The sequence below is a fragment of the Barbatula barbatula genome (genome assembly GCF_947034865.1).
Source record: "Barbatula barbatula genome assembly, chromosome: 17".
In the NCBI taxonomy this organism is placed as follows: domain Eukaryota; kingdom Metazoa; phylum Chordata; class Actinopteri; order Cypriniformes; family Nemacheilidae; genus Barbatula; species Barbatula barbatula.
The window spans coordinates 5,052,280-5,067,068 of record NC_136780.1 but is presented as its reverse complement, the minus strand read 5'-3'; the positions used below and the strand labels follow the sequence as shown (position 1 = coordinate 5,067,068).

The following is a 14,789-nucleotide window of genomic DNA, read 5'->3' as shown; positions in this document are numbered from 1 at the left end:
CAAGTGATTATGACAACCACAATCCAGATAAAATGTTAACAGTATATGTCTCAAAGTCTCTTTTAAATGGCGGCTTAAATGGTAGAACTATTTTAGCATGTGAAACTGAAACAAATTTGAAAGCTTAAGGTTCTCCCCAGTTTTGGAAAAACCCTGGAGTTTAGAATTTTCCCTTGAGGCCTCAAACCAACATTGCGTATCTTTTTAATTCTATGGACATTTTTTGTGGTTTTATTGAGCGTGTTTTTTATTTTCATTTCATATTTATCAGTGGGCTTATTTTTTAGCGGAAGAGGTACATTGGGTAGTGATTTTGTTTGTGAATGGAAGGAGGTGTGTGTGTACCTTTCTGTGGTCCAGGTGTGGTGGTAGGTTCTGGCTTCTGGTTGGTTCTGGCTGGAGGGGTGTGCATATTGGTATTCTCTTCGGACAGAATGGAGTCAAGGGCTCTTTGAGGATCGTAGTCGTACTTCAAAGCTGCTTGGGTTAATGTGGCATCTGGAATAGAGTCTCCCAGCACTGCTCTCATTTGATCCAAACAAGAATACAACCGACCTGCCCAAACACAAACCAATTATAATAAAATATAGACACCTGACATAACATCCTCCATGCAATCACTGTACAAAGAGGCTTACATGAATATGCAAATCAAAACAAAAATGTTCACGTGTACAAAGAAACCAAGTATGTATGACCATACCTTGTTCTAGAGGGTCAAGAGTGTTTGTAATGGTGGGAGAGGTTGGCATCTCCTCCTCTACCTCAAACTCTGCCTCCTCCAGCGGTTCCACCTGCCGTGCATGTCTCGAGTCTCGACGCGAATAGATAAACTGCGCAGCTATGAGAAAACAATATTGTTAAACAAACAAAACATTAAACATCAAATACATAAAAACTATTAGTAAAATTTGATAATATTCCAGCATACTGCATCTGCTGATACAGTTATAAACAAAATGAGAACAATGCTAGCAATGTTGAACTTGCACGTCCATGAAGAATGCTAATAAATGACCTTATATGACTTTTTCAGTCATTTTTTAAATCACATCACAAGTGACAGCACAAACCAGTAGCAGGTGAAATGCAGTAGTCATCCTCCACCGACTGTCCATACATGTCGTCATCGTCAAAATCTGTGCAAGGACGATATGAAGAACATTCTGTTATACTTCAGACCACATAGGCCAGTTAAAGTAATTGAAACCGCCTACGACAACAAACACAAATGCTCTGATGGGAACACAAAATATGTTAATACTAATATAATTAATTTACTTATCTTTAAAGGGGAAAAACTAATTTGCGTTCGAACTTTACATTAGCTATACCACAACGACAAACCTTCGGAATTACAAACAAGAAATGATACAGTAATATTTCATTAAGGCATGTTTGGTCATAATGGCTATCATGTCAATAAGCATGTTAATTGTATGTTCATAGATTTTGTATTATACGTGTTATGTTATCGTTTAACAGGTGCATGTCCAGCTGTTTCTAAGTGACACGACAGCAGTCTGATAAGTCTACAGGCTAACTTAGGCTACTAAATAAACCAGCTAACGTTAGGCCCCTTCGTATAAAACCCGATGAATATATACTACTTTACGTATCTACCTTCGTCGTAGTTATACCCTCGTACATTCCTGTGGCGGGACATGTTTTGTTCGACGGGTTTCTTTCACGTGAAAAGAATAAATAGAGTCAGAAATCGATTCTCAATGTAAAGTTTAGGCTCGCGTCTCACTCCACACCGCCATGTTGACAGTCATCTGATGCTCATCAGGGATGCGCATGCGCAGTAAGTAAAACAGCTCGCTTGATCAGGGAACAATTAAAATAATTGAAAGAATGGGGACGCGTGTTCAGTAAGTTTAATCGTTTAATGTTATTTTATATGTTTATATATAGCAATTCAGCAGTGCAAACACCGATCAAAATATATTGCTACTGTTGTTATTGCTCTTATAAAAGACCACAGGAAACAATGTTGAGGCCTTTCTGACACATATATTTTTCGGACAGTGGTGGTTAGTAGTATTTTGGTGTTTATCTATGATGTTATGGCAGAAACTGAAACAAAAATAAGTTTGTTAAAATGCATTGGGTTCTTTAAATACAGTTAAGAGGATTGATAATGTGTTAATGGTCCACATATTGTTACCCGTTTAATATCTTTTGACCGTCAGGTGCACATATGCTGGCAAAATCCCCTCGAAGGGTTATTTGTCCTTGGTGTAAGATCCTGCAGCTGCTCAACCAACTCCTGGAAATTACCTTGCGTCTCTTTTCTCCTTCCCGCTGTATCAGATTCGTAGGATCTTAATCTTTTCTGTACTTAGACTCTTGGGTATATTCACAGTGTGGCTCATACTGAATAATGGCCAGGTCCACATGGAATCTGTACAAACATCACCAAGAAGAAAGCAGTATTTACTGCTGTTTTACACATTCGGACATTCGGGTTTAATTTGAGACAGATTGTGAAGAGAAAAATCAACCTACAGCAGTATCTTGTTCATTCGTCTACGATAATTGACCTTTCAGTTTGGCGTGTATGAAACGTGAAGAGAACAACAGGTACTAGGTGTGTGAGAACGAGTGAGACAGTGAGAAAAAGAGCTTTAACCACAGTCACTTATCTCATACAGTTTCATTCACATCTGCATGACATTTAGTACTTTAAGTACATGTCTAAATTTAACTTAAAAACAAACTCAAGACTCATATACATATATATATACAGAAGCTTCACACTTTCTTAAGAGTGACCCAGATATATACATGTAAGCCTCTACAGAGAGTGGGTTGCAAAGTCTTTCAGTGGAAGGGGGTTTTCTATGTGCAGAAAGAAAGTTTCACAGCATGACGCATATATGCACAATTAATTTTCTTATTATTATCATTCAAACGTTTTGAAGAACATCTTCATTTAAATGAAGTTCTTGGACAGGCATACCCCTGCAGGAGATAAACACTGCCCCACCATTCACCTTCTGTGTGGTATGTATGCGGTGAGGGATTTTTCATTCACTGTATCTTTTAAAAAAGTGTTACCCACAGGTTATGCGGGTGACCGGGTATATTGGGAGGAACAGACATTTTAATAGACAAACACAACAAACGAGAAATTATACTTAACCAATTTGTTCAGACTCGGTCAGTGCATCACTTTGAGTATTGTGTGTGGTTTTTATATTTACATTTACGCATTTGGCAGGCGCTTTTATCCAAAGCAACTTACATTGCATTATACTATACTATACTATACATTTGTTTCAAAGTTGGGATCGAACCCACGACCTTAGCGTTTCTAGCGCCATGCTCTAACCACTGACCTACAGGAAAGCTATATCCCAATGTACAGAACAAAATGTAATAAAAAGATTTATGATCTTTAGATTTCGGGGGAAAAGTGTAAGTACAGTATAAAGAACATAACGCCTATGGACTGTCCCCACAGAGATAATGTGTGTGTTTGTTTGTTTCCAGAGTGACTCACAAATATTCTGAGGTCACTAGTGAAAAACATGATACAATGGAAAACTGTGCTTTCACATTGTCATATGAATATAAAATGATTCTCCTTGTGCTGTTTCCAGACACGTTATACACTTCTGTTTGAAGAACACTAGTTTGAGAGCCCATGAGTATGTGGAGAGTGGTTAAATCCAAGTAGTCACTCACCTCTGGGCACTTTCAAAACCCCAATGTGAACGTTTACTAAGAAACAGTGGTGATTTCATAGAATCTTGCAGCTGGGCAGTATTTATTATTAACCATATATTATGACGTTTTTTCTATCTGATATATTTAAGTCCGACCGGCTTCACTTTTCTCGGTTCTCTTCTTAAAAGTCCAATGGACAGACTTCTTCTGTGCACAATAGCTAATTGCCTCAAATCTCAAATATGTCAACTAAAATCTTTCCTTTTAATTCCATGATTGTTGTCTGAAGGATTAGATCATTTTGTTGGTCTGTTATAGGCCCGCAGTCACAACTCACAAGCAATTATCGCATAGGGAAGTAAACTACAAAAATAAAATGGTAAGTGTTTTCTTTTAATTGACCCTACATCTCCTTGTTCTGCAATGCAAACGCTCTCAGTCACAACAGAGGCGCGTTTACGAGCTGCTGAGCCCTTGAGCGTCACTAGTCAAAAACAATGGCTCGCGCTGACCGATATAATAAGTGACGGACACAATACGCCAACCAGAGAGAGCACCGGGCAGACAAAAACAAAACACGCAGACCACAACCTTCAAGAATTCTCTGATCAGATGTGGGTGTGTGGCAGAGAGAGAGGGAGTTTGCTGGTTAACCTACAATATTATGCAATTACAAAGACTTATCACATGGCAACAGGTAAAACATGTAGGAGAACTTAAACAAGCTTCGCTGCTTTTCAATCCAGAAAACGAACCTCAAACATCAGACTTTCAACCACTAAATGAAAGCGCTATTTGTATTGTGCAACTTCAGTCCGGGCGCAGAAGGAAATGATAAGTAACCCAAAGGTGGTACATTTCTAGAAAAGGAAACCGAAAGTATTGCACTGCGTGCACCCTATGAAAGTGAGAGAATGTCTGATTAAACTAGTCGAGAAAAAATAAATTTACATGAGAAAATAACAGACCAATTTAAAACTATTCAAAATAAACGTTAACTTATTAACTTGTGTCTCCCTAAGTGAACACCTGCATGTTCTGTAACGCAGAACCACGGATACCCGGACCCCGTGCGCTCTGTTTCGTCTCTGTTTGTCAAACTCCCACTGAAAGTGCACATTGTCCTCCGAAAACGCGATACCACATCTCCCTACCTTTTAACATCCATACACACAATATCATTGTTTCAGAGGGAAAAACAGCCGAAGATTTGCGCGGACTCTTTCGGCGCTCAGACGCGTCAAGAAGTTCTGAATCTGCGCATGCGCACGACACGAGGCGCCAAATTTAGCGGGAGGGAGAGGCAGTCCCAGCTTTGTCTGATGGATCTGTTTACACTATCGCACACTCCGCAAGAGAGTTTAATATCGGCACTTCCTCCTCATAGTGGACCGTAGGAATTGACAGCAGTCCACTTCAGCAACTTTGAGCCGATCACCACATCACCACTCTTCCCTCGTCTTGAGCAGCGGGATGGCGAGGCGGCCTAGACACAGGTGAGATATATATATATATATATATATATATTTATGGGAACTTTTGTCCCACTTACATTCATAAATTCCATATGGGGTTGTGTATTCTTAACGTTTGACAGTTCTGGCTAGGAAGCATCACATGTACTAAATGCATGCAACTTAAATGCATGCTTTTTGAGAAAAATGCACGCCTTTTTTAAACCACATGCATCTGTCAGCGGAATAGCTATTTCCCCGGGTGGAGGCGCGCCGCGCGGAACAGGTGGACATCTGGCATGTGCGCTCCTTGGCTCGCGCCCGCTCGGCGGTATCGCGCTCACGTTCATTTAAATGTTCATTCACACCGAGCGCGCAGATAGCGCGTGCTGGTTCACTGGGCAGGTTACGGTTAGGTTCGGTGCTTCCCCCCAAAAATGACACACATTGTGTTTCGGAAACAATGGTTGAGATGCACAATGACAGCGGCTATGCTGCCACCGCGGTGTAATTGAAAAATAGCATGCGATCGCAAATACGTCTCGTCGTGTTTACGCGTGCTCCTTTTAAAACGGTGTGCGCGTGTTTAATTATTTTAAACGCGTTTAGACACCCCACTTCTATTGATGGATTATAATATTAAGCTTATATGAGCGGGATGGATGAGGTTTTAACGCCTTGCTGAAATATACAAATACCTGAAAGTTGAAGATATCTAGTGTTAGGTTCATATTTCATATTGCAGAAGCATTATGCAAAGATATCATGCGGTTTGCAAGACTTCAAGTATTTAGAGAAGCTGCGGGGTCCAGAAAAGTCACGCAACGCGTCTGTCACTTGTGCACTTGTTACCCCGTTCGCTTTTGCCCCGCAAATGACTAAACGAGGGAGCAAAAAACTTTTTGCGGTAGAGAAAAACAGTCATGCAGTCCGCTACTATTTGCATAATGTCAGAGAAGCCCCAAACTCAAAACATTTATGAATATATATTTGTATATGGAGGTCACTCTGGGATCCGATTATAAAGATAAAGCGTATTTGAAACAAACCGTTCACGTTGCGATCAACAGGGCAACAGACTAAATATTTTTTGAATTAATTAGAAAAAGTTTTATTGACACAATGTTGTGACACAATTTTGACAAATCTTCAAAGTCGCACGTGTGCGTTGTTAGGAAGAGAGAAAAAAGAAAAAATGTATCTGTTTGACAAAAAATTTATTTTAGTAAGCTGTGTGAGTTTTGAGTTTCACATTTCTCGCGAAATGATTCGTCAAAGCGAAGGAAGTGAGTAAACTTTTATCTTTTGGTTGAAGTAAAAAAAAACACAGGGCTTAAAAGTGGACTGATGCATAAACACGCATACACATTTACACACGTATAAAACACACCTGTAGCACAAAGGCCAAAAGAACATTGTTCTCCTCATCAGCCCATGCTCTATCCTGATTGGCTAAGAGCCGGCCAGGTGAGATGGTTTGACAGTACTTCAGCAGGTCTGAACACGCTTCCATCATGAAACAGTGCCAGTCCATGCACACTTGCTGTTTCTGTGGAAACCAAAAACATCAGAACAGGTTTCACTGAGCGAGTCCCCCTGCACCCTAACCTTCTGGCTGTACTGGTTCATCCACTCTAGTTTTGTGTTGACTGTGTTATCGCTTAATTTTTCTAGAATGCGTGATAGAAGTATGGGGGTGAAAGGGTGTTTTTATGTATGTCAACAACATACATCTAACGCCTGCATGTTAATGAGGATCCTCTCTGTCTTCCCACACTCCTTTATTTCTATTTCCTCATCCTCTACTGTTTACTGTGCCACTATTTACTGTACCCCCTCCACATTTCTCTCTCTTCCTCTTACGCTACCCTGTTTTATCTCTTTAACGTTTTCCCTCCACACTCTCCTTTCCTGCAGTGTTTACAGTAGTGATGAAGATGACGATGATGTGGAGATTTACGATCATGACTATGATGGTCCTCATGCCAAGACAGGAAAACGTCACCTTGGCAAGACACGCTGGACCCGTGAGGAGGTAGGTTTGTCTTTAATAAAACAAAAATATTATTATTTTATTTACACAATTAACACATTGATTATAATAAAAAGAAACAATTCATTGTGAATTCATTGTCATTTCATGTGCTGCAACTTTTGTGATGTGTGTGTTTAGTGCAGCATGCATTATTTATACGATTATATATTTATGTATTCGGTGCTAAAACGTTTTGTCTTTACAGGACGAGAAGTTGAAGAGGCTGGTGGAGCTTCACGGTTCAGAAGATTGGAAAGTCATTGCCAGCTTTCTGCCCGTGAGTGTGTGTTTGTGAAAGATTGCATCTATGATTGTTTTAATTTGTGTGTGTGTGTCTATGCATGCGGCTTGTGTATTTAGGCTTTAGGGGTTAGGTTAGGTTATGTTAGGTGTGGTGTTTTAGATACAATCATTTGCATGTGAATAGCCAAAGGATCAGGTACTGTAGAAGTGAGTGCACGTTTTGGAGAATTTTGCATAATTGGTTATTCCTTATTGGTTGGCCTAGTTTGGAACAGAGTCAAGGGGGGGGGGGGTATGGCAGGGTTTCAGAATCCTCTGTGCACCTGCATTCACACACGGATGTACAAACACACACATCCACAAATTCACACTCAGGTGGAAGCACATGTTCACACACAAACGCAAAAAATATCTTAGGTAAAAACACACCACGCACGCACCCAGGGAGGACACGGATCATTTTAGTGAAAATCCTAAATCTAGATAAAGATCACAAGGCATAAATAAATCTGGGCACAAGAATCAGAAACTGTAGTTTCATTTCTGAATCAATCGGTGGGGTTTCCAAACCACCTGTTAATTTCATGCAGAGAACTTTGAAATAAACACAATTTGCTATATTTCAGTTACACACCAAATAGAAAACCTAAAAATAGTACTTACCATGTTTTTCCATCTGTGTACGTGTGTGTTACAGAGTCGCACAGATGTTCAATGTCAGCATCGCTGGCAGAAGGTTCTTAACCCTGAACTCATCAAAGGACCGTGGACCAAAGAAGAAGACCAACGGGTAAGCATATAATGCAACCAGAATGTTACCTCAATACACAAGTTATAAGTTAATCCTGGTTAAGAGGGAGAATAAAGATCCATTGATTACGTGTTGTAATGATTAACTGTTGGGACCAGGTGTTTCTCCATTTCTACTCATTTTTATGACCCAGCCGTCATTAGCAGGTGTATTTCACTGATATTCAGTGTAATGCCACTATCTGTATCTGTGTGCAGTCTAAACATTCTTACGCAACACAAGTTCCCTTTCTCACTGGGTTTGTGCAGTCATCTCTCATACCCGTCTCGCATGTCTATGCATCCCTGACTTGTCTACATCTATTACTCATATTCACCCTCTCTCTGTTGGTCTCAGGTAATCGAGCTGGTTCAGAAGTACGGCCCGAAACGTTGGTCTGTGATCGCCAAGCACTTAAAAGGTCGGATCGGCAAGCAGTGCAGAGAACGTTGGCACAACCACCTGAACCCCGAGGTGAAAAAGACCTCCTGGACCGAAGAAGAAGATCAGATCATCTACCACGCTCATGAGAAACTTGGAAACCGTTGGGCTGAGATAGCCAAACTACTTCCTGGAAGGTAAGATGAAATGCTACTTCTACTCTGCGTATATGTTTGCAAAAATGAGGTTCTAACATCATTTGTTTTGTCAGGACTGATAACGCCATAAAGAACCACTGGAACTCCACCATGAGGCGGAAGGTCGAACAGGAAGGCTACCTGCAGCAGGCCGCCAAAGCTAGCCAAACTCCACTAAACAATGGCTTTGCAAAACCTCCTCACCTCCTAAATTATAATCAGACACCAAGCAGCACATCCATGCCCGCCTCTTCAATGAGCAGTCAGTACCCATACTACATGTCCGACTCTCAGCGGGTAAGAATAATAAACGCTATGATTAACCATTAAAATAAAAATATTCATGACATACTAAATTATTGAGATTAATATGAATGTTATTGTACAGGTTCCATTTCCACTTGCGCTACAGCTGAACATCTTGAACATTCCACAACATGGGACTGCTGCTATCCAGGTAATCCAGCATTGATTTTACAAGAAAAAAATTCGAAAGTTTTAACTATTTACAAGCAAAATGTTATCTATGTATCTGATATTTAATAATATTTGGTCAAATAAGCAACAATAACCTACTTTTCCATTTACAACCTGGTTATATTTACGGTCTTAGCTATAGACTGTTTCATCAGACGCACGCGCCTGACCCAAGTTAACTTCCGGCGAATCCGGACTGTTTGGTTATAATATAACAATTTATTTCATATTTAATTTATATGAATATGTTATTCTATTAAAATACATTAAAACTACAAAGCAGTTATTGATTCTTTGCGGAGATCTACCGAAAATATAGTTTGGGCCACATAACGTTTGTTTATGTTGTTGCTGCTGAAACCGTCTATACAGTTCTGCGTTTGATGTTCAAAAATGCAACCTTACATTTTTAACATAAACATCTAGAAATTAAGCAAGGCAGATTCTGATTCGTTCGCTTTAATGTACAATTAAGATTCTTCCATTTATTAGATTGATTCAAACCAATACTTCGTCTCAAAAGATTCACATTTGTGAATCACAAAACACTGTAACATTGTATTTTGATTCCCGTGATACAGAGACACTACAATGAAGAAGACCCGGAGAAAGAGAAAAGAGTGAAGGAGATTGAGATGCTGTTGATGTCAACAGAAAACGAGCTGAAGGGACAACAGGCACTACCGGTGAGTGTGCTTGTGTGCGATTGATTGGAGGAAGCATCTGGGGGTCTATTTCACATTCTAACTGCTTGGCTGAATGGTGCAATTGGCCCTTATCACATCACAAGCTATGTTGAACTCCTTTTGCAACTCAGACCCCCTCCCAAACGCATCACATCATTCAACTCGACAAGTTCCTTTTCTCTCAGACAGTTCTTCCTCCATGCTTCCCTCTCTATATTTCACTCCACTTCTGCCTCTCTCTACCTTGCGCACACACAGTTTCTCTTTATCTGAAATATTTTTTCTCGCCCGATTTTTTAGATCTCCATGGCCGGCTATGGTGGATGGAACCGAGGTTCTTTGACGGACGGCTCTGTGGGTGTGGCGGTCTCCGTCCCCGCCCCATCCCTGGAGCAGGGCTGCCTTCCAGAAGAGAGCGCCCATGGCAACACAAACAGCCCAAACAATGACAACAGCTCCACCTTACCTGAGTTTATTGACGCCATCGATTCGGTAAGAGATCAGAAAGTATGTCGTACTTGCACCGGAAAAGTGATGCGTGGTCAGGTGTCACCCCAAGTGTCCTTATAAGATCTCATTTTCTCTGGCCCCGCCTATCTGGGCCAACATACACTCTTGTCTAAAACTGGCAAGGCTCAAACCAATCAGGGTTCATTGCGTCTCGCCCACCCACAGCGCTGACAGCAGTGTCAACACATTTATTTGCTCTTCTCCCAAACATTCACCCATCAGACAACTGTATTTTTCTCCTTCTCAGAACTCGAAGTGACGCCGGAACCCCCCATGATCAATAATCTCTCTAAATGTCACCCAATCAAAAAAAAACTATTTTCTGAACCCCGTAGTCAATCACAGCACACTAATACAAATGTGTCAACATGTGTAGGCCTCATAAATGTCACATTAGATCCGTACTTATAGCACCCATGTGGTTTTACATTGTGTGTTAGAAAAAGGTTGTTACCTCATCTCATGGCTGGTTATTCTGGTTAATGTTGCCTTATTATGTTTTTATGATACCCTTTAAAAACTTTGTGCTTGAGAATAGGTGTTAAATCAGCATTGTGGATTTTGTTTGAGATTTGTTTGGTTGGTTTCAGTATATTATTTTCTAGTTATGTCAAACGTTACTTGGCAAATTTGATATGACGATGTAGTGTCGCCTTCTCTAATTTATGCAATTTGCAGATGCTTTTATCCAAAGTAACTTACTTTTTTGTTATTATGTGTGTTATTGGCTTTTGTGCTGTTTACACAGTTCTACACAAAGACTTCTTTGTATGTAGTATTTGTGAATGTTATGTTTAGCAAATGATTTCTTCTCCAAGGCTTGTCTTTCCTGTGATCATAGAATTTCATATCTTTATACTTACATGATACCTGGACAAAAAGATGTTTGCTTTTTCTTACTTGTATCGTCATTTAACTAAAGCTTCCTAAATTTAGGTGGTTTGTGTGTTTTGCATATAATTGAGCTGTTCTTTTTCTCCATTGTAGTTCTTCAACGCCTCGGTGAGCCCAAATGCAGACAGTCAAAATGTACCTGTCACCTCTTCACCTGCCTGTTCCCAGAAAGCACTGCAGCATGACCTTGCTCTTCGACCTCAGAAGGAAAATGAGCTGTAAGGGCCCATTGAGCTCATTTTGCATATGTAATTATGTTAGAATGTGCCATAGCCACGTGTCTTTGCGATACGATTTGTAAATACGTTTCCAGTAAACATACTAAGCAAAAGGCTTCTTGATCTGTGCTTGTCTTAAAGAGATTACAAAATTCATAAGTGCCTGTATATGGTTAACATTTCAGGTTCCATACCGCAAATCTGAGGCGCTCTATCATGGAGTGTTCCATTCGCACACTTACTCCGTTCAAGTCCGCACTGACAATTCAAGCCACGAAATACGTACCACTAAAAAGGGTGAGACTCTTTTGATTCCCTGAGGCCTCATATAAAATAAATATATATTTAAAATAAATAAATGCATATTGAATATTTTGTTTTGCTTCTGTTCCAGGCTCACAGCCCTTCTCTGGACTCTGGTGTGGTCGGTAATATCAAGCAAGAACCCCAGGAGTGTGAGATCAATGTCGCTGGGGTGCACCTGGACCAGCCCCCCCTAAAGAAGATCAAACAGGAGGTTAGTTTGCTCGTATAGACCCGTGTGGGCTCTTTGTGCTCCATCATTTGAATACATCTCCCTGTGATATTCAAATGGCAGAAATGTAAAAGCTTTCTTGCTGTTCGTTTGAATTTGTTAGTAATATCAGTACGCAGTCAAACTTGTTTTATTCAGTCGCTCAAGGGTAATGAATGTGAACAAATTAGACATTAGGCCTTAAATACAGCAACATTGCATAATTCGCTGCAATCCACGCATGGTGCATTTGTGTACAGTAGTTAATGGATTTGGATTTCATTTGTTTTGGTAGGTGGAGTCACCTTGTCTACAGTGGGAGGGACAAGATCTACACACCCAGCTCTTTCCTTCCAATGGCTCCAGCCATGACATACCCGTGAGTACCATGATATCTAGATTTGCCAGCATGATAGTTTTCGATGATTTAGTCTCGAAGCATCCTTTTGTTTGTCTGATTTTTAACCCTTCTTTTCACTGTTTCTGTAGGACCTGTTGACAAGCTCTGTGCTCATGCTTTCTGCTGCAGAGAAAACTGAGGACGGACACAAAAGTGCCCACTTGCTCCGTAAACCTATGGGAAGCCCTCTGCAGGTACACATCTACCATCATACCCTTATATACAATAACCATACTGTGTGGCTCTAAAACATATTTAGACACTTAAGGCACAGTTGAAAACGTCTGAATTTTATGGCATAGATAACAAATATTAAACCGAGTGGCATCTTACAATCTTGATCTTTTTCTCAAAAACGTTCTCACTGGTGCACATTTAAGTAGTGCTAAAAGCTTGTTGATTTTTTAAAACCACTTTGAGTTTAAATACACATGAAGTTATCTAGTTTTGTAGTGATTTTATAATTAATTTGACACGTTATATATATTGTTTGAAATGGGTTATTGTTTTATATTTTATTTTTTTCTTTAGACCATGCAATAAAATGATAATATTTTCGATATATTCAAGAGATTTCAAATAGTTGAGGTCCACGGTCGACTTTAACTATCCACACACAAGTCTCCGCATTGCTTTGAAATATAGTACTGTTATAACTTTCTATCTATGGCAGCAGGTGCTTGATTGCCCCATAAATGATCAAATTATAATTTTATCAGACACAGGAGAGTTGGCTATGCAAAACCTGACCAACCGTCTTCTTTAAATCTATCTTCTTCTCTCTCCTTAACTTCCTCACTCTTTCCTCTCTTGCAGCAGCTGAGCACATGGGAACAGGTGCTTTGTGGGAAAGTGGAGGACCAGGCGATGCCCTCCGAACCCACACACAAATACCTCAGCAATTACTCTTCACGAGCACTGGTCATGTAAAGAGACAAAACACGAGGAGGAGAGGGAGACGAGACAATCATTCTGAGAAGATGTAATAAAAACACTCCAACACTTATAGTACATAATTTGGGAGAGGCTAAAAGCCCTTTTTTAGACTGCACAGTCAATGTTAATAGCCAACGTTTAAGCTGTGCCGTCTTTTGTTTGATTTAACCAACCAAAGACATTATTCATGTTGACATGTTGTTTTTCTACTTTTTTTATTTCGTTTTTAATAATATTGTATTTTGTATGATAATATTTTGTATTATATGGGAAATGAATTCTCTATGTGGGTTCTAATTTTATGGATTTTAATATAAGGAACAATTTGCAGTAATTTATTATTTTGTATTAAGGATAATAATTAATGGGCATATCTGTCAGTGTTTGACCCCAGTATTTGGGCTTCCTGCTCGTCTCTTATTTGTTAAGTGTGTGTTAATTGTAAGGAGTGTGTGTGCTCCTAGCATTATCAAAATCATACACCCCCCAACAAAAACTAAATCAGATTTGTACCATGTATCTGTGGGTGTCAAACAGAACTGCCCTTGAAAAGAGAATATGTATTTCAATCTATCGCCAACAAAACTGCTGACATGTATTCCAAAAAGAGGATAAGTCGACTGTTTGTTATTCGTGCCCAATGCCAATCACTCTGCCAAGTTTGAAAACTCTTGCCAAATTCTGACGTTAGGTGATATGTGTAGTGTACAAAGGTACTTTTCCAAGTTTAGTAGTGTTGCCATTTCAAAAGAGTCTAAGATCGAAACCACAATGTCTTATTGTATTAGCACTATTTCAAAATTTAGATCAACTATGCAGAGAGATTTCAACAGAACAAAAAGTGTTTTTATAACAATTTTTGTATGTGCTAAATATTAAAAAAAAAACGTTTACCAAGCATTTTAATCAAGGGTTTAAATGGTAATATTTTGCCTTTGAGAGCATGAAACATTTCTTTGTCGTTTTTTCATAAACACTTTTTTATGTCATTTCTAATCAGATTTACATTGGTATTTCTAGTTTTTAAAACACTGATTGTTGCCTTTATACCTAGCTTGTTTTTATATCACAATCAGCCTTTGATACTAAGATTGCAGTGTCCAATCAAAAGCATTTAGCAATAACGTTTTTGTTATTCGCTGCCTTTTTGTATTAGCTTCAAGTACAAACACTTTTTTACATTGATTATGAACTTTTCATATGTTTTTATACAGACTTTTTTTATAACTGCCTTGTAAATAAAGTGTGTTTTTGAAAGAATTTTTTTTAAATGTGCATCTTGCTTTATTTTTATCTCTAAAGACTTATGGATCTAAATATACACCATTCATTTGTACTGATGAAATGCAAAATAAACATTTAGAAATGTCAAAAAGCTT

General features: G+C 39.3%; 2 protein-coding genes across 5 annotated transcripts in view; one reads left to right on the top strand and one right to left on the bottom strand.

The window, feature by feature from the left end:
* Positions 1 to 1,819, bottom strand: part of hbs1l (HBS1-like translational GTPase) — a 19,149-nt gene extending 17,330 nt beyond the window's left edge. The window contains exons 1-4 of one of the 2 annotated variants that reach the window (XM_079479086.1): positions 1,624 to 1,819; positions 1,074 to 1,139; positions 704 to 841; positions 346 to 555 (exon numbers count right to left, since the gene is read on the bottom strand). In XM_079479086.1, coding sequence (XP_079335212.1) covers positions 346 to 555; positions 704 to 841; positions 1,074 to 1,139; positions 1,624 to 1,666 — 457 coding nt within the window. In that variant the 5' untranslated portion in view covers positions 1,667 to 1,819. The remainder of the gene's footprint in view (positions 1 to 345; positions 556 to 703; positions 842 to 1,073; positions 1,140 to 1,623) is intronic. The other variant, XM_079479087.1, reaches the window with a different exon arrangement.
* On the top strand, positions 1,795 to 14,789 carry myb (v-myb avian myeloblastosis viral oncogene homolog). 3 transcript variants are annotated; one of them, XM_079479089.1, is made up of 15 exons: positions 1,795 to 1,874; positions 7,047 to 7,164; positions 7,370 to 7,441; positions 8,105 to 8,197; positions 8,555 to 8,775; positions 8,850 to 9,072; positions 9,164 to 9,232; positions 9,834 to 9,938; positions 10,239 to 10,430; positions 11,436 to 11,560; positions 11,746 to 11,857; positions 11,955 to 12,077; positions 12,370 to 12,453; positions 12,564 to 12,668; positions 13,291 to 14,789. In XM_079479089.1, exons 1-15 carry the CDS (start codon positions 1,858 to 1,860, stop codon positions 13,402 to 13,404), a joined length of 1,773 nt encoding a protein of 590 aa, XP_079335215.1. In that variant the 5' UTR covers positions 1,795 to 1,857; the 3' UTR covers positions 13,405 to 14,789. The 3 variants fall into 3 exon arrangements, with proteins under 3 accessions (XP_079335215.1, XP_079335214.1, XP_079335216.1); XM_079479088.1 differs by lacking the exon at positions 1,795 to 1,874 and adding an exon at positions 4,946 to 5,171; XM_079479090.1 differs by lacking the exon at positions 1,795 to 1,874 and adding an exon at positions 5,020 to 5,171 and having other exon boundaries at positions 7,056 to 7,164.

Coding starts and splice junctions, on each gene's coding strand:
- myb (XM_079479088.1), top strand. CDS start 5,149: ATGGCGAGGCGGCCTAGACACAG. Junction 7,442..8,104: donor TCATTGCCAGCTTTCTGCCC/GTGAGTGTGTGT, acceptor TGTGTGTTACAG/AGTCGCACAGATGTTCAATG. Junction 8,198..8,554: donor CCAAAGAAGAAGACCAACGG/GTAAGCATATAA, acceptor TGTTGGTCTCAG/GTAATCGAGCTGGTTCAGAA.